Below are 25,315 nucleotides of genomic sequence, written 5' to 3'. Positions count from 1 at the left end.
ATCTGCCACTCTATCATCAAACACATTCAACAAACCTTCAAAATACTCACTCCATCTCCTTCTCACATCACCACTACTTGTTATCACCTCCCCATTAGCCCCCTTCACTGAAGTTCCCATTTATTCTCTTGTCTTATGCACTTTATTTACCTACTTCCAAAACATCAATTTTTATTCTCCCTAAAATTTAATGATACTCTTTCACCCCAACTCTCATTTGCCCTCTTTTTCACCTCTTGCACCTTTCTCTTGACCTCCTGTCTCTTTCTTTTATATATCTCCCACTCATTTGCATTATTTCCCTGCAAAAATCGTCCAGATGCCTCTCTCTCTTCTCTTTCAATAATAATCTTATTTCTTCATCCCACCAATCGCTACCCTTTCTAATCTGCCCACCTCCCTCGCTTCTCATGCCACAAGCATCTTTTGCGCAACCCATCACTGCTTCCCTAAATACATCCCATTCCTCCCCCACTCCCCTTACCTCCTTTGTTCTCACCTTTTTCCATTCTGTACTCAGTCTCTCCTGGTACTTCCTCACACAAGTCTCCCTCCCAAGCTCACTTACCCTCACCACTCTCTTCACCCTAATATTCTCTCTTCTTTTCTGAAAACCTCTACAAATCTTCACCTTCGCCTCCACAAGATAATGATCAGACATCCCTCCAGTTGCACCTCTCAGCACATTAACATCCAAATGTCTCTCTTTTATGCGCCTATCAATTAATTGTAATCCAATAACGCTCTCTGGCCATCTCTCCTACTTATATAAGTATACTTATGTATATCTCTCTTTTTAAACCAGGTATTCCCAATCACCAGTCCTTTTTCAGCACATAAATTTACATGCTCTTCACCATTTCCATTTACAACACTGAACACCCCATGTATACCAATTATTCCCTCAACTGCCACATTACTCACCTTTGCATTCAAATCACCCATCACTATAATCCGGTCTTGTGCATCACAACCACTAACACACTCATTCAGCTGCTCCCAAAACACTTGCCTCTCATGATCTTTCTTCTCATGCCCAGGTGCATATGCATCAATAATCACCCATCTCTCTCCATCAACTTTCAGTTTTACCCATATCAATCTAGAGTTTACTTTCTTACACTCTATCACATACTCCCACCACTCCTGTTTCAGGAGTAGTGCTACTCCTTCCCTTGCTCTTGTCCTCTCAGTAACCCTGACTTTACTCCCAAGACATTCCCAAACCACTCTTCCCCTTTACCCATGAGCTTCGTTTCACTCAGAGTCAAAACATCCAGGTTCCTTTCCTCAAACATACTACCTATCTCTCCTTTTTTCTCATTTTGGTTACATCCACACATTTAGACACCCCAATCTGAGCCTTCGAGGAGGATGAGCACTCCCTGCGTGACTCCTTCTTCTGTTTCCCCTTTTAGAAAGTTAGAATACAAGGAGGGGAGGGTTTCTAGCCCCCACTCCCGTCCCCTTTAGTCACCTTCTACGACACGTGAGGAATGTGTGGGAAGTATTCTTTCTCCCCTATCCCCAGGGATAAACGACATAAATATAGTATAAGAACAGGACAAGAATCAAATACCTTGCTTAATCATAATAATCATAATAATCATAATGTGATCACTGTACTGACTGGAGTAATGCCATCTCATTATTAATTCTAACTCCGGTACCACGAGAAATATCACTGAATCTTCTACCATAAAATACACAAAGAATTGTAACATTACTATTAATGAAAGTCTATACATATTGGATAGCTCTATTGTGGATAAAATTTCTAAACTTCCCTTTCTTGTCCACATGATGGTTCATGATAGGGATGGTGACAAGCTGATATCGCAAGTACACAATAGCAAAGTAACATTTTATATGAAATAACCTATGCAATATTTCTTGTTAATATTTTAATGTGTTTTTTTACAACTACTAAGGAGCTCTAAAGCCAAAACGAATTTCATTTTGTATTACATTTTGTATAACAATTTGACGAATAAAGTATCTTATCTTATCTTATCTTATAATAAATTTTATGATATGCATGCTGCCAGAGTTGAATGCATCCGACCTCCACTCAGATAGTCACTTTTTTTACCAATTCACTTTTTTTTTTTTACCAAGTCACTTTTTTTACAATGTTATCAAATTTAGTTAAAATAAATCTGCTGCCTTCCCACAAAAGCCAAAAAGTTATGTATAAAACCAATAAGGATTCAGTCAATCCTTGTTTGTGAACACAAGGAAAAATACAAAACAATTATTCATTCACATGTATGTAGCATTTATGGATCTGGAGAAGGCATATGATAGAGTTGATAGAGATGCTCTGTGGAAGGTATTAAGAATATATGGTGTGGGAGGCAAGTTGTTAGAAGCAGTGAAAAGTTTTTATCGAGGATGTAAGGCATGTGTACGTGTAGGAAGAGAGGAAAGTGATTGGTTCTCAGTGAATGTAGGTTTGTGGCAGGGGTGTGTGATGTCTCCATGGTTGTTTAATTTGTTTATGGATGGGGTTGTTAGGGAGGTGAATGCAAGAGTTTTGGAAAGAGGGGCAAGTATGAAGTCTGTTGGGGATGAGAGAGCTTGGGAAGTGAGTCAGTTGTTGTTCGCTGATGATACAGCGCTGGTGGCTGATTCATGTGAGAAACTGCAGAAGCTGGTGACTGAGTTTGGTAAAGTGTGTGAAAGAAGAAAGTTAAGAGTAAATGTGAATAAGAGCAAGGTTATTAGGTACAGTAGGGTTGAGGGTCAATTCAATTGGGAGGTGAGTTTGAATGGAGAAAAACTGGAGGAAGTGAAGTGTTTTAGATATCTGGGAGTGGATCTGGCAGCGGATGGAACCATGGAAGCGGAAGTGGACCATAGGGTGGGGGAGGGGGCGAAAATTCTGGGAGCCTTGAAGAATGTGTGGAAGTCGAGAACAGTATCTCGGAAAGCAAAAATGGGTATGTTTGAAGGAATAGTGGTTCCAACAATGTTGTATGGTTGTGAGGCGTGGACTATGGATAGAGTTGTGCGCAGGAGGATGGATGTGCTGGAAATGAGATGTTTGAGGACAATGTGTGGTGTGAGGTGGTTTGATCGAGTAAGTAACGTAAGGGTAAGAGAGATGTGTAGAAATAAAAAGAGCGTGGTTGAGAGAGCAGAAGAGGGTGTTTTGAAATGGTTTGGTCACATGGAGAGAATGAGTGAGGAAAGATTGACCAAGAGGATATATGTGTCGGAGGTGGAGGGAACGAGGAGAAGAGGGAGACCAAATTGGAGGTGGAAAGATGGAGTGAAAAAGATTTTGTGTGATCGGGGCCTGAACATGCAGGAGGGTGAAAGGAGGGCAAAGAATAGAGTGAATTGGAGCGATGTGGTACGATACCGGGGTTGACGTGCTGTCAGTGGATTGAATCAAGGCATGTGTATGGGGGTGGGTTGGGCCATTTCTTTCGTCTGTTTCCTTGCGCTGCCTCGCAAACGCAGGAGACAGCGACAAAGCAAAAAAAAAAAAAAAAAAAAAAAATTTGTTGATATTTTAAATGCAAATGCATCATATTCTTCTGACTTATGTTGGAGCTCAAGTCTAACATACAGATCCTTACCAGCCTGCCCAACGTAAAACACAATTTTTACAAGGTACAGTGTAAACATAGTCTGTAGAATTTTCTGGTGAGTTTTTCATTAAGATATTCTTTATAGCACTGTTACTGCTGAAGGATACATTTATATTAAAGGATTAAAGAGTGCAAGAAAGTAAACTCCAGATTGATATGGGTAAAACTGAAAGTGGATGGAGAGATATGGGTGATTATTGGTGCAGCTGAGTGAGTGTGTTAGCAGTTTTGATGCATGAGACCGGGTTATAGTGATGAGTGATTTGAATGCAAAGGTGTGTAATGTGGCAGTTGAGGAAATAATTGGTATACATGGGGTGTTCAGAGTTGTAAATGGAAATGGTGAAGAACTTGTAGATTTGTGTGCTGAAAAAAGGACTGGTGATTGGGAATACCCAGTTTAAAAAGAGAGATATACATAAGCATCCATATGTAAGTAGGAGACATGGCCAGAGAGCATTATTGGATTACGTGTTAATTGACAGATGCGTGAAAGAGAGACTTTTGGATGTTAACGTGCTGAGAGGTGCAACTGGGGGGATGTCTGATCGTTATCTTGTAGAGGCAAAGGTGAAGATTTATAGAGGTTTTCAGAAAAGAAGAGAGAATGTTAGGGTGAAGAGAGCGGTGAGAGTAAGTGAGCTTGGGAAGGAGACTTGTGTGAGGAAGTACCAGGAGAGACTGAGTGCAGAATGGAAAAAGGTGAGAGCAAAGGAGGTAAGGGGGCTGCGGGAGGAATGGGATGTATTTAGGGAAACAGTGATGGCTTGTGCAAAAGATGCTTGTGGCATGAGAAACGTGGGAAGTGGGCAGATTAGAAAGGGTAGTGAGTGGTGGGATGAAGGAGTAATATTATTAATGAAAGAGAAGAGAGAGGCATTTGGATTATTTTTGCAGGGAAATAGTGCAAATAACTGGGAGATGTATAAAAGAAAAAGGCAGGAGGTCAAGAGAAAGGTGCAAGAGGTGAAAAAGGAGGGCAAATGAGAGTTGGGGTGAGAGAGTATCAGCAAATTTTAGGGAGGATAAAAATATGTTTTGGAAAGAGGTAAATAAAGTGTGTAAGACAAGAGAACAAATGGGAACATTAGTGAAGGGGGCTAATGGGGAGGTAATAACAAGTAGTGGTGATGTTAGATGGAGATGGAGTATTTTGATTGAAAGTTTGTTGAATAAGTTAGATGATAGAGTGGCAGATACAGGGTGTTTTGGTCGAGGTGGTGTGTGAAGTGAGAGGGTCTGTGAGTATGGTTTGGCAAACAGAGAAGAGGTAGTGAAAGCGTTGCGCGAGATGAAAGCCGGCAAGGCGGCAGGTTTGGATGGTATTGCAGTGGAATTTATGAAAAAGGGGGTGACTGTATTGTTGACTGGTTGATGAGGATATTCAATGGATGTATGGTTCATGGTGAAGTACCTGAGGATTGGCGGAATGCATGTATAGTGCCAGTGTACAAAGACAAAGTGGATAAAGGTGAGTGTTCAAATTACAGAGGTATAAGTTTGTTGAATATTCCTGTGAAATCATATGGGAGGGTATTGATTGAGAAGGTCAAGGCATATACAGAGCATCAGATTGGAGAAGAGCAGTGTCACTTCAGAAGTGGTAGAGGATGTGTGGATCAGGTATTTGCTTTGAAGAATGTATGTAAGAAATACTTAGAAAAACAAAGGGATTTGTATGTAGCATTTATGGATGTGTGGAAGTCGAGAACATTATCTCGGAAAGCAAAAATGGGTATGTTTGAAGGAATAGTGGTTCCAACAATGTTGTATGGTTGTGAGGCGTGGGCTATGGATAGAGTTGTGCGCAGGAGGATGGATGTGCTGGAAATGAGATGTTTGAGGACAATGTGTGGTGTGAGGTGGTTTGATTGAGTAAGTAACGTAAGGGTAAGAGAGATGTGTGGAAATAAAAAGAGCGTGGTTGAGAGAGCAGAAGAGGGTGTTTTGAAATGGTCTGGGCACATGGAGAGAATGAGTGAGGAAAGATTGACCAAGAGGATATATGTGTCGGAGGTGGAGGGAACGAGGAGAAGAGGGAGACCAAATTGGAGGTGGAAAGATGGAGTGAAAAAGATTTTGTGTGATCGGGGCCTGAACATGCAGGAGGGTGAAAGGAGGGCAAGGAATAGAGTGAATTGGAGCGATGTGGTATACCAGGGTTGACGTGCTGTCAGTGGATTGAATCAAGGCATGTGAAGCGTCTGGGGTAAACCATGGAAAGCTGTGTAGGTATGTATATTTGCGTGTGTGGACGTATGTATATACATGTGTATGGGGGTGGGTTGGGCCATTTCTTTCGTCTGTTTCCTTGCGCTACCTCGCAAACGCGGGAGACAGCGAGAAAGCAAAAAAAAAAAAAAAAAATTATGGATCTGGAGAAGGCATATGATAGAGTTGATAGAGATGCTCTGTGGAAAGTATTAAGAGTATATGGCATGAGATGTAAGTTGCAAGAAGCAGTGAAAAGTTTTTATCAAGGATGTAAGGCATGTGTACGAGTAGGAAGAGAGGAAAGTGATTGGTTCTCGGTGAATGTCGGTTTGCAGCAAGGATGCATGATGTCTCCATGGTTGCTTAATTTGTTTACGGAAGGGGTTGTTAGGGAGGTGAATGCAAGAGTTTTGGAGACAGGGGCAAGTATGCAGTCTGTTGTGGATGAGAGGGCTTGGGAAGTGAGTCAGTTGTTGTTTGCTGATGATACAGCGCTGGTGGCTGATTCATGTGAGAAACTGCAGAAGCTGGTGACTGAGTTTGGTAAAGTGTGTGAAAGAAGAAAGTTAAGAGTAAATGTGAATAAGAGCAAGGTTATTAGGTACAGTAGGGTTGAGGGTCAAGGCAATTGGGAGGTAAGTTTGAATGGAGAAAAACTGGAGGAAGTGAAGTGTTTTAGATATCTGGGAGTGGATCTGGCAGCCGATGGAACCATGGAAGCGGAAGTGGATCGTAGGGTGGGGGAGGGGGCGAAAATCCTGGGAGCCTTGAAGAATGTGTGGAAGTCAAGAACATTATCTCGGAAAGCAAAAATGGGTATGTTTGAAGGAATAGTGGTTCCAACAATTTTGTATGGTTGCGAGGCGTGGGCTATGGATAGAGTTGTGCGCAGGAGGGTGGATGTGCTGGAAATGAGATGTTTGAGGACAATGTGTGGTGTGAGGTGGTTTGATCGAGTAAGTAACGTAAGGGTAAGAGAGATGTGTGGAAATAAAAAGAGCATGGTTGAGAGAGCAGAAGAGGGTGTTTTGAAATGGTTTGGGCACATGGAGAGAATGAGTGAGGAAAGATTGACAAAGAGGATATATGTGTCGGAGGTGGAGGGAACAAGGAGAAGTGGGAGACCAAATTGGAGGTGGAAAGACGGAGTGAAAAAGATTTTGTGTGATCAGGGCCTGAACATGCAGGAGGGTGAAAGGAGGGCAAGGAATAGAGTGAATTGGATCGATGTGGTATATCGGGGTTGACGTGCTGTCAGTGGATTGAATCAGGGCATGTGAAGCGTCTGGGGTAAACCATGGAAAGCTGTGTAGGTATGTATATTTGCGTGTGTGGACGTGTATGTATATACATGTGTATGGGGGTGGGTTGGGCCATTTCTTTCGTCTGTTTCCTTGCGCTACCTCGCAAATGCGGGAGACAGCGACAAAGCAAAAAAAAAAAAAATGTATATGTTGATATGTATATGTATGTATATGTGCATATGTGAGAGTTTGTGTATATATATGTGTATATGAGTGGATGAGCCACTCTTCATCTGTTTCCTGGCACTACCTCACTGATGCGGGAAACAGCGATTATGTATAACAAATGAAATAGATAATTATTATCATCATCATACTTAAACACTGTTTCCAGTGTCAGTGAGGGAGCACAAGGAAACAATCAAAGAATGGTCCAACCACTCATATACACATATATATACACATAGGCCCATACCTGCACATATACATACATATACATATCAATGTATACATACATATACATAAATAGACACATACATACACATGTATATGTTCATACTTGCTGCCTTCATCCATTCCTGTCACTACCCTGTCACACAGTATATAGCCCCCACCCCATACAGTGAGGTAGCACCAAGAAAAGACAAAAAAGGCCACAGTCGCTCACACTAAATCTCTAGCTGTCACATGTAATGCACCGAAACCACAGCTCCCTTTCCACATCCAGGCCCAACAGACCTTTCCACAGTTTACCCCAGACGCTTCACATGCCCTGATTCAGTTCACTGACAGCATGTCAACCCGGTATACCACATCGTTCCAATCCACTCTATTCCTTGCACGCCTTTCACCCTCCTGTATGTTCAGGCACCAATCGCTCAATATCTTTTCCACTCCATCTTTCCATCTCCAATTTGGTCTCCCGTTTCTCCTTCTTCCCTCCACCTCTGACACATGTATCCTCTTTGTCAATCCTTCCTCACTCATCCTCTCTTTGTGTCCAAACCATTTCAACACACCCTCTTCTGCTCTCTCAACCACACTCTTTTTATTACCCTACCTCTCTCTTACCCTTTCATTACTTACTCGATCAAACCACCTCACACCACATATTGTTCTCAAACATTTCATTTCCAACACATCCACCCTCCTCCATACAACCCTACCCATAGCAAAGCCTCGCAACCATATAACATTGTTGGAATCACTATTCCTTCAAACACACATACTTTTGCTCTCCAAGATAATGTTCTCACCTTCCACATATTTTTCAATGCTCCTAGAACCATCGCCCCCTCCCCATCCTGTGACTCGCTTCCACTTCCATGGTTCCATCTGCTGCTAAGTCCCCTCCCAGATACATAAAACACTTCACTTCCTATTTTTCTCCATTCAAACTTGCATCTCAATTAACTTGTCCCTCAACCCTACTGAACCTAATAACCTTGCTCTTATTCACATTTACATTCAACTTTCTCCTTTCACACACTTTTCCAAACTCATTCACCAACCTCGACAGTTTCTCACATGAATCAGCCATTAGAGCTGTATCATTGGTGAACAACAACTGACTCAATTTCCAGGCCCTCTCATCCACAACACACTGCATACTCACCCTTCTCTTCAAAATTCTTGCATTTACCTCCCTAACCACCCTATCCTTAAACAAATTTAACAACCAAGAGGACATCACACACCCCCTGCCACAGGCCAACATTACAGGGAACCAATCACTCTCCTCTCTTCCTACTCATACAAATGCCTTACATCCTTGGTAAAAACTTTTCACTGCTTCAAGCAACTTACCTCCCACACCATATACTCTTAAAACCTTCCACAAAGCATCTCTACCAACCCTATCACATGCCTTCTCCAGATCATAAATGCTACATACAAATCCATCTGTTTTTCTAAGTATTTCTCACATACATTCTTCAAAGCAAACACCTGATCCACATATCCTCTATCACTTCTGAAACCACACAGCTTTTCCCCAATCTGACACTCAATCAATATCCTCCCATGTAATTTCTCAGGAATACTCAGCAAACTTATACCTCTGTAGTTAGAACACTCACCTTCATCCCCCTTGCCTTTGTTCAATGGCACTATGCATGCATTCCGCCAATCCTCAGGCACTTCACCATGGTCCATACATACAATGAATATCTTTACCAACCAATCAACAACACAGTTACCCCCTTTTTTAATAAATTCCACAGCAATACCATCCAAACCCGCCACCTTGCCGGACTTCGTCTTCTGCAAAGCTTTCACTTCCTCTTCGCTCTTCACCAAATCATTCTCCATGACTCTCTCACGTTGTACACCACCCTGACCAAAACCCCCATATCTGCCATTCTATCATCAAACACATTCGACAAACCTTCAAAATACTCACTCCATCTCCTTCTCACTCCATTACTACCTGTTATCACTTCCTCACTTGCTCCCTTCACCAATGCTCCAATTTGTCCTCTTATCTTACACAAGTTACTTACCTCCTTCCAAATATCTTTTTATTCTCCCTAAAAATCTAATGATGCTCTCTCACCCCAACTCTCATTTGCCCTCTCTTTCAACTCTTGCACTTTTCTCTTGATCTCTTACTGCTTTCTTTTATACATCTCCCAGTCATTGCACTACTTCCCTGCAAATATCATCCAAACATCTCTCTTTTCTCTTTCAATAACAATCTTACTTCTCCATTCCACCACTCATTATCCTTTCTAATCTGCCCACCTCCCACCTTTCACATACTACATGCATCTTTTGCACAAGCCATCACTACTTCACTAAATACATCCCATTCCTCACCCACTCCTCTCACATCAATTGCTCTCACATTTTGCCATTCTACACTCAATCTCTCCTGATACTTCCTCACACCAGTCTCCTATCCAAGCTCACTTCCTCTCATCACTCTCTTCTCCCCAACATTCTCCTTCTTTTCTGAAAGCCCCAACAATTCTTCACCTTTGCCTCCACAAGACAGTGTGATCAGATATTGCTCCAGTTGCCCCTCTCAGCACAATAACATCCAAAAGTCTCTCTTTTACATGCCTATCAATTAACACGTAGTCCAATAATGCCCTTTGACCATCTCTTCTACTCACTTATGTATACTTATGTGTATCTCTCTTTTAAACCAGGTATTCCCAATGACCAGTCTTTTTTCAGCACACAAATCCACGAGCTCTTCACCATTTCCATTTACAACACTGAACATTCCATGTACACCAATTATACCCTCAACTGCCACATTACTCACCTTCACATTTAAATCACCCATCACTATAACTAAGTCTCATGCATCAAAGCTGCTAAAACACCCACTCAACTGCTCCCAAAACACTTGTCTCTCATGATCTTTCTTCTCATGAGTTGGTGTACAGGCACCAATAATCACCCATCTCTCTCCATCCATTTCCAGTTTTACCCACAACAATCTAGAATTTACTTTCTTACACTCTATCACATACTCCCACAACTTCTGCTTCAGAGGTATTACTACTCCTTCCCTAGCTCTTGTCTTCTTACCAACCCCTATCTTTACTTCCAAGACTTTCCCAAACCACTCTTATCCTTTGCCCTTGAGCTTCGTTTCACTCAGAGCCAGAAAGTACGCATATATATACATAAATGCCTATACATGCACATACATATCAATATATACATACACATACACAGATAAACACATATATACACATGTAAATATTCATACTTGCTTGCCTTCATCCATTCCTGGCACTACCCTACCCCATAGGAAGCAACATCGTTATCCGTCCTGCTTCAGCAAGGCACCGACAGAAAAAGAATAAAAAAAAGGCCACATTCATTACCACTCAGCCTCTAGCTGTTATGTGTAAGGCACTGAAACCACAGCATTAATGGGATGGCTTTGATTAAGGGTTCATTTTCATGCCATCTCACCATATAAAAAGAATTTTACTTGTTAAACTGTCGATTACTGTGTTCAATTCTTGTTTCACCTTTCGACAATTTTCTTTTTCATATAATGTACGTAATAAAGCAAACAAAATGAATACACATTTAGATATATGACTTAAATTCAAACCTTGTACTATATTAGATGCTTACTTAATTGTCTCGGTAGTAGCCATAGGCCAGTCTCCTAGACCAATCTGCTCTACATCCACTATAGCATCTTGATCAGTTGGGTTAATCACCTGTGGAACAAACAATGAAATACAAGTTATACTTGGTTAAAATCTATCAACTCAATCACCTGTGGAAAAAAGAAAAAAAAAAAGCACTACACATGAAGTTAATACTTCTGTAACAATTTTCTCATTAACTTTTATCATACCTTACTGCTTTTCTCAAACCCACAGGTACTAAGCAGTTCTTTGAAACATAAAGGAACAAATTATGTATCTTACACAATAAGAAACCTAGCAAGATATGAGTCAGACATATGAAATAGTATTTCCATAAAAACATTGATGGATGAGTGGAACAAGCTAAGTAAAGGTTAACTGCACACAAGAAGACTCATGCTCAAGCTTAAGCAACAAGAAAAGTCCTAATTTTTTCTTTTATTCATGTTAAAATCTGTGGTAGATGCATGCAATCCTTATCTAAATAAGGACTGCATGCATGTAACATATATTGTAACTTAAGAGTAAAATCAGCAATTATGCTCTGACCTTGATATCTTGTAAAAGTAAAGCTGGCATTGATCGGTGTGCATAAGTCTGGTACGTCACATCCAAGGGCCCAATACCCGGTTGATCCCATGACTGAATGCGATGGACTAGGCCTGTTGTATAATCTGTTACAAGAGCTTCCTTAACAATCATACCTGTAAGAGAATATCAGTGTATATTATTAAAAGTTTGAGAAGTGGTAGAGGATGTGTGGATCAGGTGTTTGCTTTGAAGAATGTATGTGAGAAATACTTAGAAAAGCACATGGATTTGTATGTAGCATTTATGGATCTGGAGAAAGCATATGATAGAGTTGATAGAGATGCTCTGTGGAAGGTACTAAGAATATATGGTGTGGGAGGCAAGTTGTTAGAAGCAGTGAAAAGTTTTTATTGAGGATGTAAGGCATGTGTACGTGTAGGAAGAGAGGAAAGTGATTGGTTCTCAGTGAATGTAGGTTTGCGGCAGGGGTGTGTGATGTCTCCATGGTTGTTTGATTTGTTTATGGATGGGGTTGTTAGGGAGGTGAATGCAAGAGTTTTGGAAAGAGGGGAAAGTATGCAGTCTGTTGTGGATGAGAGAGCTTGGGAAGTGAGTCAGTTGTTGTTCGCTGATGATACAGCGCTCGGTGGCTGATTCATGTGAGAAACTGCAGAAGCTGGTGACTGAGTTTGGTAAAGTGTGTGAAAGAAGAAAGTTAAGAGTAAATGTAAATAAGAGCAAGGTTATTAGGTACAGTAGGGTTGAGGGTCAAGTCAATTGGGAGGTAAGTTTAAATGGAGAAAAACTGGAGGAAGTAAAGTGTTTTAGATATCTGGGAGTGGATCTGGCAGCGGATGGAACCATGGAAGCGGAAGTGAATCATAGGGTGGGGGAGGGGGTGAAAATCCTGAGAGCCTTGAAGAATGTTTGGAAGTCAAGAACATTATCCCGGAAAGCAAAAATGGGTATGTTTGAAGGAATAGTGGTTCCAACAACGTTATATGGTTGCAAGGCGTGGGCTATGGATAGAGCTTGTGCGCAGGAGGGTGGATGTGCTGGAAATGAGATGTTTGAGGATAATATGTGGTGTGAGGTGGTTTGATCGAGTAAGTAATGTAAGGGTAAGAGAGATGTGTGGAAATAAAAAGAGAGTGGTTGACAGAGCAGAAGAGGCTGTTTTGAAATGGTTTGGGCACATGGAGAGAATGAGTGAGGAAAGATTGACCAACAGGATATATGTGTTGGAGGTGGAGGGAACGAGAAGTGGGAAAACAAATTGGAGGTGGAAAGATGGAGTGAAAAAGATTTTGAGTGATCGGGGCCTGAACATGCAGGAGGGTGAAAGGCGGGCAAGGAATAGAGTGAATTGGATTGATGTGGTATACTGGGGTCGACGTGCTGTCAATGGATTGAACCAGGGCATGTGAAGTGTCTGGGGTAAACCATGGAAAGTTCTGTGGGGCCTGGATGTGGAAAGGGAGCTGTGGTTTCGGTGCATTATTACATGACAGCTAGAGACTGAGTGTGAACGAATGGGGCCTTTGTTGTCTCTTCCTAGCGCTACCTCGCACACATGAGGGGGGAGGGGATGTTATTCCATGTGTGGCGAGGTGGCGATGGGAATGAATAAAGGCAGACAGTATGAATTATGTACATGTGTGTATATGTGTATGTCTGTGTGTGTGTATATATATGTATATGTTGAGATGTATAGGTATGTATATTTGCATGTGTGGACGTGTATGTATATACATGTGTATGTGGGTGGGTTGGGCCACTCTTTCGTCTGTTTCCTTGCGCTACCTCGCGAACCCGGGAGACAGCGACAAAGCAAAAAAAAAAAAAAATTTCAGTTGAGTGTGTGAAAGAGATGTGCAGTAGAAAAAAAAAAAGGATGATGAGTTATGATGGAGAAATGGGATTCATGTTTGTAAACATAAGAGGGTTCTTAAGAGACATATCTGTGCAAAACTTAAGAAGTAAAAGCCATTAAAAGAGAAAGGAAAAGCCAAGCCAAAAGAAAACTGAAAAAAAACAATCATTTTGAGCACTGCAAATCAGACTGAGGATGCTGAATGGTTGATACCCAAAGTGTTTGTAAAAGGTTCAGCAAGTATCATCCTTCTTTGAATAAAGGACAAAGTACAAATGAAATAAAGTGCTAAGTTATATTCTGTAACTCAACTGACATTGGGCTCTTTATCAAAAAAGTAAGTCGGTGAGAAAGGCACTGACGTGATATGTAACAAAGTGATGGATGGGGACCAAACATCTGGAGAGGGTTCTGAATAGACCATTATTCATACAATACGAAGAGTTAGAGTTAAAAGCAGAGCAGAACAGACAATATGTTGAATGATATGATGAATTATAAAATGTAAACAATACTAATACAGCATTCATGAAAGAGAGAGACAAGGTGATCTGCAAACACTTACATAAAGAAGCAATTTATGTACAGATTTCCCTGTAAACCTGAAGGCTAGCAATACAAATTCCTGTCATACCGTGATTCTGATGAAATTTGTCTTTTTTTCATCCCTACTTGTAGTAGAATAAAGCCATCATATAAAGAGATGAATCAAAGTAAGCACCAAAAGATTAACTTAAATAATGCAATGATCCCACTAATATGCAAACTGGAAAGAGTACCATGGAAGGAAGAAATGACTCCTTTATCCTAATTGTATTTCTCCTCGAAATCTGCCATTGGTTTCTGATGCTCCTTTGCTAAGGCAGGTGACAGAGAGCAGGCATTGAAAAAAAAAAGGTCACAATTATGCTACTGTTGCAGGCAGTGGGCTGCTGTGGTAGGTCTCTCCTGTAAAGAATGCTTTTGAGGCAGGGGTGTTTTTCATGCTGGGTCCAAAGATTGCAAAGATTAAGCCCAAGTGTGATATTAACCTGAATTATGCCTGCTGAAGTATCCAAAACCATCTTGCACCTATGGCAGGACTGCTAGTCTTCCCTTCAGTGTCATTAAAACTAAAGCACTAAAGCTATACAAAATATCTTTTCCCATCATACACAATACAACCATCAACACTGTGTTCACTTTCTTGTTTTTAACCCCCCTTTCTCTTTTCTTTTTTATATATGACTTTTTCCCTCTCCTTAGAATGGCAGCATCATGAACAAATGAAAAATAATGTCATTTGCACACAATTACCCCTATGTTGCCATAATGCATTAAAACTAGATCCAACATCTTTAACAAAGATTAAGTCAATCTGCACATGGCCCAATTGACTCAGCTGTCAATAAAGATGATTCCCAAGGCAGCTTCCGTACTGGATTCTCCTAAGACACCTAGCTCTTCTGGTACACGACTCTTGACTATTTTCCACATTCTAGTTTCGACCTTAAGCAGGATATGAATAGCTTGCTAAATATTTATTGTCTATATACTTGAAAGCTACTCTAATATTTGCCAACTGACAGCTGACTCTTTGTCTCCTTAACTATTCCCATAATGTGGGACTGGTGACAAGTTAGGGATGATGCTGACTCTCCAAGTCCTTCTCACACACACTCCTGAAACTCATTTCCTGCGAAATAATTATCATACTGAAGCCTTTCTTTCACTTTCTTCCGTCCTCATTATTTCGTATTTGTTTTGACTGAATTTCATTAACCATGCATCTGACCAAATTTGACGTCTATCTAGGTCTTTCTTTCATACTATTCGCCATTTCCCGCGATAGCGAGGTAGCGTTAAGAACAGAGGACTGGGCCTTTGAGGGAATATTCTCACCTGACCCACTTCTCTGTTACTTCTTTTGGAAAAAAAAAAAAGAAAAATGAGAGGGGAGGATTTCCAGCCCCCCGCTCCCTTCCCTTTTAGTCGCCTTCTACGACACGCAGGGAATACGTGGGAAGTATTCTTTCTCCCCTATCCCCAGGGATAGTCTATCTAGGTACACATTTGTAATATGATGCAATCCTCCTCTATTTTCACTTCCCTTACAACCTTTGCATATTCAGGTAGGCATCCATACCTTCAGGCAAGTTATCTAAACACATCAAGAAGAGTAATTGTTCCAGAGCAGAACCCTGAGCCACTTCCTAGATGGTCACCTTTACTCATTTAGAGAAGGCTCCACTAACATGCATCCTTCGTTCCCTTTTATAAAGATAATCCTTTAATCAAAGGAGTTTCCCCCTTATTCCTGCTTAGCAATCCAGCATCCTCATCAGTCTCCCATGTGGTAATGTCAAATGCTTTCTGGAAGTCCATATACATACAATCCACCTAACAATCTCTTTTGTCTAAGACTGAGCCCTCTTTCTCATAGAAATCAAAGAGGTATGTTGCATATGGTTTCCTTTCCCTAAAACCATGCTTTCTCTCACTTAGGTAATTTTTCCTCAGTAGAAAAGTCATCCATTTACTTTCTAATTATCTCTTCCAGAAACTTATAGACCACACTCAACAGTGAGACTGGTCTGTAGTTTACAGCTTGTTCCCAGTCTGCTTTCTTACTGACAGGTATGACATTTGCCCTCTTCCATTCCCTTAGTACCATGCCTCACTCCAGTGACATCTTGAACAGTTTTTCAAAAGGTTTATCTTGTGCAGGTTAAACAGTGAAGGTACTTTTAATCTTAACCCTAATCTTCAGCTTTTCATCTTTTTAATGCATACCTATGGCATGTTTATTATTCTCACAAATCTTTACCTGGCAACAGCTTTATCAGCTGTCTTTGTATTTACTGTAGAGGTAGTTAATTGGACAGGTATCCTAGAAGAAGTGGTGCTGTAACCACTACTTAAGTGGTTAACAGAGGTGAGAGGCATAGATCTTACCAGAGAGGTAGGGGTGCTGGATGCTGCCAACTTCCTAGATACATGGGGATTCTTATTAGCTCATGAGGCAAGAAACCCAAAGAGAAATTATGATACAATTCAGAGTGAGAAGAAATGTTTGAGTGGAAAATTATACCAAGTTATCCAATGAACAAATATTTGGAATTCAGCAAAAGGTGGGAGAAAACACTTCATTTGACACAGGTTTAGTCAAAGGAATCAAAAACTTACCATCAAGAGAGACCAGAGTAATTGGACGATAATTGATAGGTAATGAAAGTGTCCTCCCATTTCTAATGTAAATTGGGCTTTCTTGATCCATAGTCATGGCAAGAAGACCATTGCCAACATATGGAAGGTAAGGCTGTTCATCACTCAATGCAGGATTATGAAGAATGTGGGCATCGTACTCTTGAGCTGCCTGCCAAAACCGATCTAGACGGAGTGAAAGGCTTCTACTAGCTGAATCTGGAATAATATAAGTTATGAAAGAAAAATTTCATATATTCAGGTATAACTTTTTTTACATGTTAACCATTTTCTGCATCAGCAAAGTAGCAGCAGGAGCAAAGGAAATGGCCTCATTTGCTCACATACACATTCTAGATGTCGCATACAATGCACTGAAGCCTTAGAACCCTGTCCAAAACCAGAACCCAAAGACCTTTCCATGGTTTCCCCAACTTTATATGTCCAAGTTCTGCCCACTGAGAGTATGTAATGGTGTGTACAGGATGCCATATTGCTTCAATTTGCTCTGTATCTTGCACGCTTCACATCCTCCTGCATGTTCAGCCAAAAACCTTCAAATTATCTTACATTCCATCCATCCACCTCCTTCATTTCCCCCTATCCCTTGTTCCATTCACTTCTGATGTGGATGCCTTGTCAGTCATCCTCCCTCACTCATGCTCTTCATATGTCCACACCCTTTCAGCAAACCCTCTTCAGCTCTCTCATTCATACCCCTCTTATCATCACATCTCTCTCTTACCCTATCATTTCTTATTAGATTAAACCTCCTCACACCACACACTGTCCTTAAACATTTCAGTTACAACACTTCCACCCTCTTCTTTACATTTTTGCCTCGGGCCCATGCCTTATATCCATACAGCACTGATGAGACTACTAACCATCTTTGCCCTTAAAGACAGTGATCTCTTTCCACCTTTTCCTCAATGCACCTAGGACCTCTGCCCACTCATTCCCCCTATGGCTTGCTTCAGCTCACATGGTTCCATTCACCGCCATATCCACTTCCAGTAAAACACCCCACTTTCTCCAAGTTGTCTCCATTCAAACTCACACTCCAAATAAACTCATTCTTTTCACTCCTAAACCATTATAACAACCTTGTTTTGATTTACATTACTTTCAATTTTCTCCTTTCAACACTCCCAAACTCAGAACTAGTTTCTGCAGTTTCTCACTTGATTCTGCCATATCTCACTTATATTTACCACAGGCCCACTTTCTCTGATAACACTCCCTAGTTTATTTTGCCAATGCTCTTGCAAAATTCAGAAAAACAGCGGTCATTCTCTTCCCTTACGTTATAGTTTCATATGTGTCATTCAAGTGAACTAACAGTCGTTTCTGCATTCTTTTACATGTTTCAAATCCATGCAGGTCTTTATTCAAGAAAATGTTGATAAGGTAAAATGTCAAACGCTTTCCTGCAGTCCACATACAAAAAACACATCCAGCTTCCCTACTGCCTAAGATGCTCTTTCAAAGAAATATAAGAAGTTTGTCACCTCCTTTCCCTAAAACCATGCTGTCTCTCATCCAGGTAATTTCTCTTCTGAAGAAAGTCTTCCACTTTCCTTCTGTAAAGCAGCATCTGTTCCAAGGCTCTTTTTCACACACAGCTACGTCACTTGCCCTTTTTCTTCTCCTTTGGCACTTTGCCTTTCTCCAGCGACATCTTGGACAGTATTTTCTCTATTGTCTCTACGGACATCTTAAGTGCTTCCGGTGATATTTCATGATGGCCATAAGTCTTGTATGGGTCAAGACCTTTTAGCATTCTGTAAACTAATTTTCTAGATATCGTAATGTTTTCTAAAAATTCTTCACCACTTCAGCTTACTGGTGATAAGGCTATAGTGTCTTCCACTGAGAAAACACATCTGAGCTTGTTATGCAGTTCTTCACATATCCTTACATCATCATCTACAGTTCTTCACTGTGAATCCCTTGGCTTCATTAACTGCTCTTTAACTGAGAATCTAATCCTGATGAATTGTAGGAAAACTTTTGGATTTTCCCCTGCTGTGTACACAATTTTCTTCTAAATTCTTTTTTTCTTCCTTTCTTAGCCTGCTAAACTATTCCTTTGTTCTCTTAAAGTTAGTAAAAGCTGGCTAGCTGGGGTGTCCCCTTTATCTTCATCGCTGCACAACTTGATGTTCCTTTGCTTTTTGACATTCTTAATTAAACCATTCTTCTATCTTTCTTAACTGTCCTTCCATGTTTGAGGCTAAAAGCACACAATTTCCTGCAATCTAAATGTAAATTTCACAGAACCTTTTAACACAATACTCCGATTCTTCACTACTGAGATCCACTTTCCAGTTTATGTTACCAAAGAAATTTTGGGGCTCTATGTCGTTCCCAAGATTGTTTTATCTCTGTTCCTTAAATATCCTCATTCACCTCGTCTTCAAACTTGTGCATGACATGATCACTTTTCTAACTGGTATATCATACATAATATTCTCTATATCCATGCTAGAATGTGTGAAGATAAGGTCCAGTAATGATGGGGTATCACTCTCTCTCATCTTAGTACATGTACTGACATAATGGTATGAAAAACTTACCTGTTTATACCGTAAAAACTTGCATTTTCAAAACTCCCTGTCACCATGAGAAACTATAATTCTCTAATCTGTCTGCCTATAATTGAAATCCCCAACATCAGTTCTTTGCTATCTATGATAAAGCATGTTTTATGGATTTCTGTACCATCATGACTGTTCCTCCACTGTTCTCACCATATATTTGTTTTGCATAGTTCCAATTCTTTGGAGTTTTACATAATACGAACACCAATATGCATTTCTATCCTACAGTTACTTACTATCATGTACCCCTCAGGGTAAAACATCTGATATAGTATCTCTTTTGTAAGCTTTGTTTCCACAAATTCAACAAAATCAGGGAATATTTTCCTTAATAGCACCCCTAAATTCCACCTCTTTACCATTTGCTACTAATCCATCAGAATTTATACATAATAAATTCACTCTGATATTTCCATCACCTAAGATTCCTGATGTGACTGCTGTGATAAGGAACCTCTTACCTCACCTGGCTTCTCCCACCTTTTGCCATCTGACTGTATTCTTTGCTTTTTTTTCTCTCTCTTCTGCCTTCTTCTATAACTTCCCCTCTTTAGAAACACACAATGATTCTATATGCTCTGCACTTTTCTGAATGTATCATATACTCCATAAATTTTCCTGACTGCTCTGTCACTAACAATGCATATCATCTATCCATAGCTTTGCTCAATCCCCTGGGTTCCTCTGATACAATGTCTTCAGGTTCCTATCCCACTGCATTGGCAATCATGTTCAGAAACCATAGAGCAGCCCTAAAAAAATTATTCTCCTCCCCCTCCCAACCCACTATTTTCAAGTTTCTCTAGCTCGTATTTTAGATAATCCTCCTGTTCAACATTCTATGGACATCTAGAATAGCCTCTTCTGACCTTTCCTATTCGTTAATAATTTTACCTTCTTATCCTTGGTTTATGTACCTTTAATTTCTTTAGTTTTTCTGTCATCTTGTGACACACTTTCTGATCCTTGAACTGATTCCTCAGTTTCTTTTACTCCTCCTCTACTTGTGTTGACTTCTGGTCTTCCTTCTTGACAATATCTCATAACATCTCTGAACGTTTGTTCTCTCCCTACTGCCCTTTCCTTGTGGACCTTATCATAACTGTCTGACCTTGGTACACTCCCTCATTAAAGCCAATACCATATTGTAGAAAACTTTAGGACTTGGCTTTGTTAGTGTTTCTTGAGAGGTTAGTCCAAGCTTTCCTCTCTAATTTCTCTACCTTCTTTGAGATCTCTATATCTTTACTGGCACAGGTAATAATAAAGCCCTTAAATTAATTCCTCAAATGAATACTAGCAACAGTAATCAAGTATACAAACATAAAACAAAGACAGTGTTGCCTTTTGCTTGCACTAAAACTTTCCTACTTTTGTCTAGGTTACTGATGCATTTTCATACAATAAAACTTAGATAATCTTTTTTCATTTCCCACATGTTAGCTACTCACTTTTTTCATAACTGCATCTCCTTTAAAAGCACAATAATTAAAAGAAACTGATTCATTGAAGTGGGAAACAAGCCTCAGCATTCATTTTGAACTTAAGAAACCTTCACTACCAGCCCTATTCAACTCCCAAAACTTAGTATGCTCAAACTAAATTGGTGATGCATATATCATTTAGGGGCCCCTTTTCATTCTATTACCTTCCCCCTTTACTTGTACAGGATAGCTTTCAAGAGCTGTAGACCCTCTAAATGATTAAAAACAAGGAGGACCTGGGTATAACCATAACCTCTAACCTAAACTGGAAACCCCACAAAATTAATATCAAAAAATCTGATTCCTAAAAGTTGGGGTTAATGTATATGTGCCATAATCATTTTTCATGTAAGCAGCTATTTCATATCTGCAGAGTTTTTTTGCCTTAGTATGGAGTACTGCTCAAATATCTAGGGTGGCTCTTCCTTCACCTCTCTATCACTCACAGTGGAATTAAAAGCCTTCTCTTTTAATATCACAAAATCTGATTCCTAAAATTGGGGTTAATGTATATGTGCCATAATCATTTTTCATGTAAGCAGCTATTTCATATCTGCACAGTTTTTTTGCCTTAGTATGGAGTACTGCTCAAATATCTAGGGTGGCTCTTCCTTCACCTCTCTATCACTCACAGTGGAATTAAAAGCCTTCTCTTTTAATAATTTTCCTGACATTGCCTCTCCTTAACCCTGAACAACACAATACTTTTGCCCTCCCTCTTTTCTAATTGTCTTTTTTTGGCCACTATTCTCATGAGCTGCTCATACACATCCCCACCCTTACGGCTTCGACTTCAGGCATGTTTCTGGTTGCTGCTTTCCGAAGTTTCTGCATGGAGATTGTTCACTCATGGATTAACCATTATGATACCTCCTTCTTCCCTTGAACAGTTAAATATGGAATTCTCTTCCTACTTTTGTCTTTCCCTCTTCCTACTATCTATCTAACTTTAAGCTTCAAGTTCAAAAACACCTGGGGAGCCCTTATCAACTTCGATTTTCTTTTTCTGTCACTTTATTTCTTTCACCCGAGATGTCATTTGGAGCGTTTTTGTCCAATACATTTTGGTCACTATATAAAAAAAACCATCTACTCTCGATGTCAGACTGACTGATCTACATTCTCTAATGTTAATTTAGATTTCCTTTTGTTTACTAGTGTTTATGTATGACCATGTAGTGTATATCTTCTATACTGGAGACTGAGAAGGCAAAAGAAGGATGGTGTGAAAGAGGCTTTGAGCTATAAGAACCTGAACATCTATAAGGGTAAGAGGATGAGAAGTGTGCATGGGATACAATGAACTAGCTCAATGTGTTATATGGGGCAGTGACATGTAATTAACAGGCTGAACTAAGCCATATGAAACAGTTCATGTAAACCACAGAACAATGTGTTGGGCTAGGATGTGGATGGTAAGCTTTAGTTTCGATATTAACAATGTGTGGGGCTGGGATGTGGATGGTAAGCTTTAGTTTCGATATATCATATACAAGAGCTGAGCTAAGGTGATGTGTGCATATGAGGAGATTGTTCATTTTAATGCTGACATGTCATGGTGGGAAAAGCAGTTGGGCTAAAAAGAAATACAATACTTTAATGTATGTAATATACTATAAAAAGAATACTAGCAAAACAGATGGAGAGGTCTATTGCAATTTAAAGGAAATTAGTAAACCTTTTCAGAAGAATGACAAAAGTACTTACCCTGACCAGTAAGAGATGGCCTTGTGTGAAGAACTAGTCTGAATATTGATGGTCCAGAATACAGGAGGATTACCAAGAGGACCAAAACCACCAAGACTGCTTTCCGGTACCTGAAGAAATAAACCCCTTAATCTTAAGGCCATAGCATTTCATAAACTACAAATATATGGAATTTTGTTGAACATACCAGTTGAATAATAAATCTGAACCCCAAATTCTACAAAGGTGCCTGTCATTCTACATCAGAATCTATATTGAAACATAGTTTTAAACCTAGAGGGTTAATAAACTTTCTTTTACCGTTTTCGAGGCAAGATGACTCGTCCAAACACCAGCATTTCCGAGCACCATCGGCTGAGGAGTAAGTAATATTGGCAATCCTTATGTCATGATTCTATATGAAACCTAAAAAGAAATAAGATTTTCAAAAGGCTATATGACTATGAAAATGTATAATGAAGGTTCTTTTCAAGTAAACAACTGGAAATACTTGATGTTTAAAATCTACATCTCAAACAAGTTTTCCAACATATTATGCACAATCTAGCCATTCAAAATTTTATGATTACTTCTGGGGATTTCATCTTACTGAAAACAAGAGCATGGAATTCTGGCAATAGATGTACTGAGTTGATCACCTAAAGTCCCAAAACTGAAAAGCCAAAAGAGAACCCTGCTGGATAAATGATTCTGAGAGTGAGAGAGAGAGAGAGAGAGAGAGAGAGAGAGAGAGAGAGAGAGAGAGAGAGAGAGAGAGAGAGAGAACGCGTGGTGATGATAAACAACGACCATACCGCACCATCTACATTAGATGCTCGAAGACATGTGGATATCATTTCATCATTGCCTCAGTGTTACATACTACTGTAACAATTATGAAAATAACAGTTATTCATTATATTGTTGCTTACAAACAGCATTATACATAAATGTGAAGTGAAATACCACTGTAAAGCATTCTGTTCTTAAGACTAGAAAAATTAAATATGGAGTATGAATTTGGTACATACCACTTACTTCATCCTTTGTGGTTTTCATCTCGGGTATGGAACCCTTTTCTGATTACTGGCCAAACTTAAAATATATTTCAAGTTCCATACCATAATGAATAATATGGAATGTTATTAAACTTATCTCTTTACTTAAGCTTCTCAAAACTTAAGATTTCACAGATTTCATAAATTTTATGGTAATCATTCTAAAACATTGATACAAAAGTCAGTGTTTGAATACTAGTATTCACTGTTTCAGCACAAACAATTACACTATTTTAAGTACTACAATTTTCACTTTCTGTTAGTACCTGCCTTACCTCTGATATTAGGAAGAGGAATACCATTAGCAACCTCTTCCTTAACACAAGAAGTATCCATACAACTTCTACTTAAGCCATGGAAAATAAGTAAAATATTTTCACAACAAAAGCTGTAACACCATGGTCACAAAAAATTTCTTCATGTTACAAGTACTTCTCTGAAAATACTTAAACTTTTTCACCTCCACACTTTTGTGTGTTATTGGACTCATCTGTAACATTTTGGCCTTCATTTTCCTCTATGCCATATTCCTGGAATGTTTGATTACACCAGATGGTTCAGGTGAACCAAATCCTAAGGTGGCTAGGGTAGAACTTGCTTCCACTGAAGAAATTATTTACCACTAATCAATAACAAGAGTAGCATGTCTGAAAGTTCCCACAAGCTGTATAAACACTGAACCAGCACTGTTACCCAAGAGAAAGGGGCAGTACCATAATCAGCTGAGCATAGCCATATGACAAGATCCACTAAGTAATTAGCTGTGTTAGGCTGGTGACAAAGTGCCAAGTTCTATGATGAAGAAGCATTCCACACTTCTTTATTCTCATAAGGATATGAAGGTTTCCAATTCCTTTGTGGCCTAAATGCAATACACCATTAGACTCAAGACGCTTTTGGCTACATTTTTCACTCATAAACCACAAATCAATTTTCATTACAATGAGTTGCCCCAAAAGGCAAGCCATTAAATAAACAGACTTGAGCTCATGAACCCAGCAACATCACAAGACACAAGCAAGCTTATCATAAAACCCACCTGATTTGCTAATACCTTTCAAAGGAGGTCATTCTTCTAAGTTTAACTAGCTTTTGATTATCAACAGCAATATAAAATTTCCAACATGTAGAAAGCAAACCAGAACCCAAAAGTACCATAAGGCAGGAAAACCAAATGAAAACCTCTTAAAACTGTATGTTTTGGGAATCAAAAAATGTTTTGTCCATGAGGCAATGCTCCTTGAGCATATCTTTTTAAGTCATTCACTTGGAAAATCAAATTTAGGACCATCTGATTCTCAGTGTTTCCAGTTAGGGAGTGATGTCCTTCCTTTCCCACCTATTGCTGTCCACTCACCCATGATAGAAGCAAACTGGTCATTTCAGGCCTACCCTTGTCAAAGCAGAGATCCACAGTGGAGGTGATGTCATCAACTTCAAAGATCACATGAATCAACTCAAAATCTTTCATATTTGTGAGGGGAGATATGTTTTTGAAAAAAAAACAAAAATAGAGCAGGGTAAGAAAACTACATAAGCATGTTCAAGGTTCACAATTTTGGTACGAAAAAGTTTTTAAGTTTTCATTTCTCTCTTCTGCGATCTGATCTGCAGGCATGGTGGAATCAACCTATCCTGAAAAAAGAATCCTAGAAGCCACACAAAGCAGATATATAGTGACTGCAAAAACCCTTGTCTGCTTCCCCATACATTTTCAAA

At 39.7% G+C, this 25,315-nt stretch overlaps 1 protein-coding gene across 5 annotated transcripts in view; it reads right to left on the bottom strand.

Moving 5' to 3' along the window:
• LOC139751820 (uncharacterized protein KIAA2013 homolog) overlaps nucleotides 1–25,315 on the bottom strand; it is a 206,392-nt gene that overhangs the window by 170,011 nt on the left and 11,066 nt on the right. For 3 of the 5 annotated variants that reach the window (XR_011713427.1, XM_071667425.1, XM_071667424.1), the window contains exons 3-7: nucleotides 22,860–22,913; nucleotides 22,560–22,669; nucleotides 16,748–16,984; nucleotides 11,728–11,882; nucleotides 11,159–11,247 (exon numbers count right to left, since the gene is read on the bottom strand). Coding sequence is in view for 4 of the 5 variants with exons in the window: in XM_071667425.1 (XP_071523526.1) it covers nucleotides 11,159–11,247; nucleotides 11,728–11,882; nucleotides 16,748–16,984; nucleotides 22,560–22,669; nucleotides 22,860–22,913 (645 nt within the window). In the remaining variant the exon portion in view is untranslated. Of the gene's footprint in view, nucleotides 1–11,158; nucleotides 11,248–11,727; nucleotides 11,883–16,747; nucleotides 16,985–22,559; nucleotides 22,670–22,859; nucleotides 22,965–25,315 lie in introns of all 5 variants that reach the window. The other 2 variants (XM_071667427.1, XM_071667426.1) reach the window with 2 other exon arrangements.

The sequence above is a fragment of the Panulirus ornatus genome, chromosome 12 (assembly GCF_036320965.1).
Source record: "Panulirus ornatus isolate Po-2019 chromosome 12, ASM3632096v1, whole genome shotgun sequence".
NCBI lineage: Eukaryota > Metazoa > Arthropoda > Malacostraca > Decapoda > Palinuridae > Panulirus > Panulirus ornatus.
This window is presented reverse-complemented; position numbering and strand designations above follow the sequence as displayed.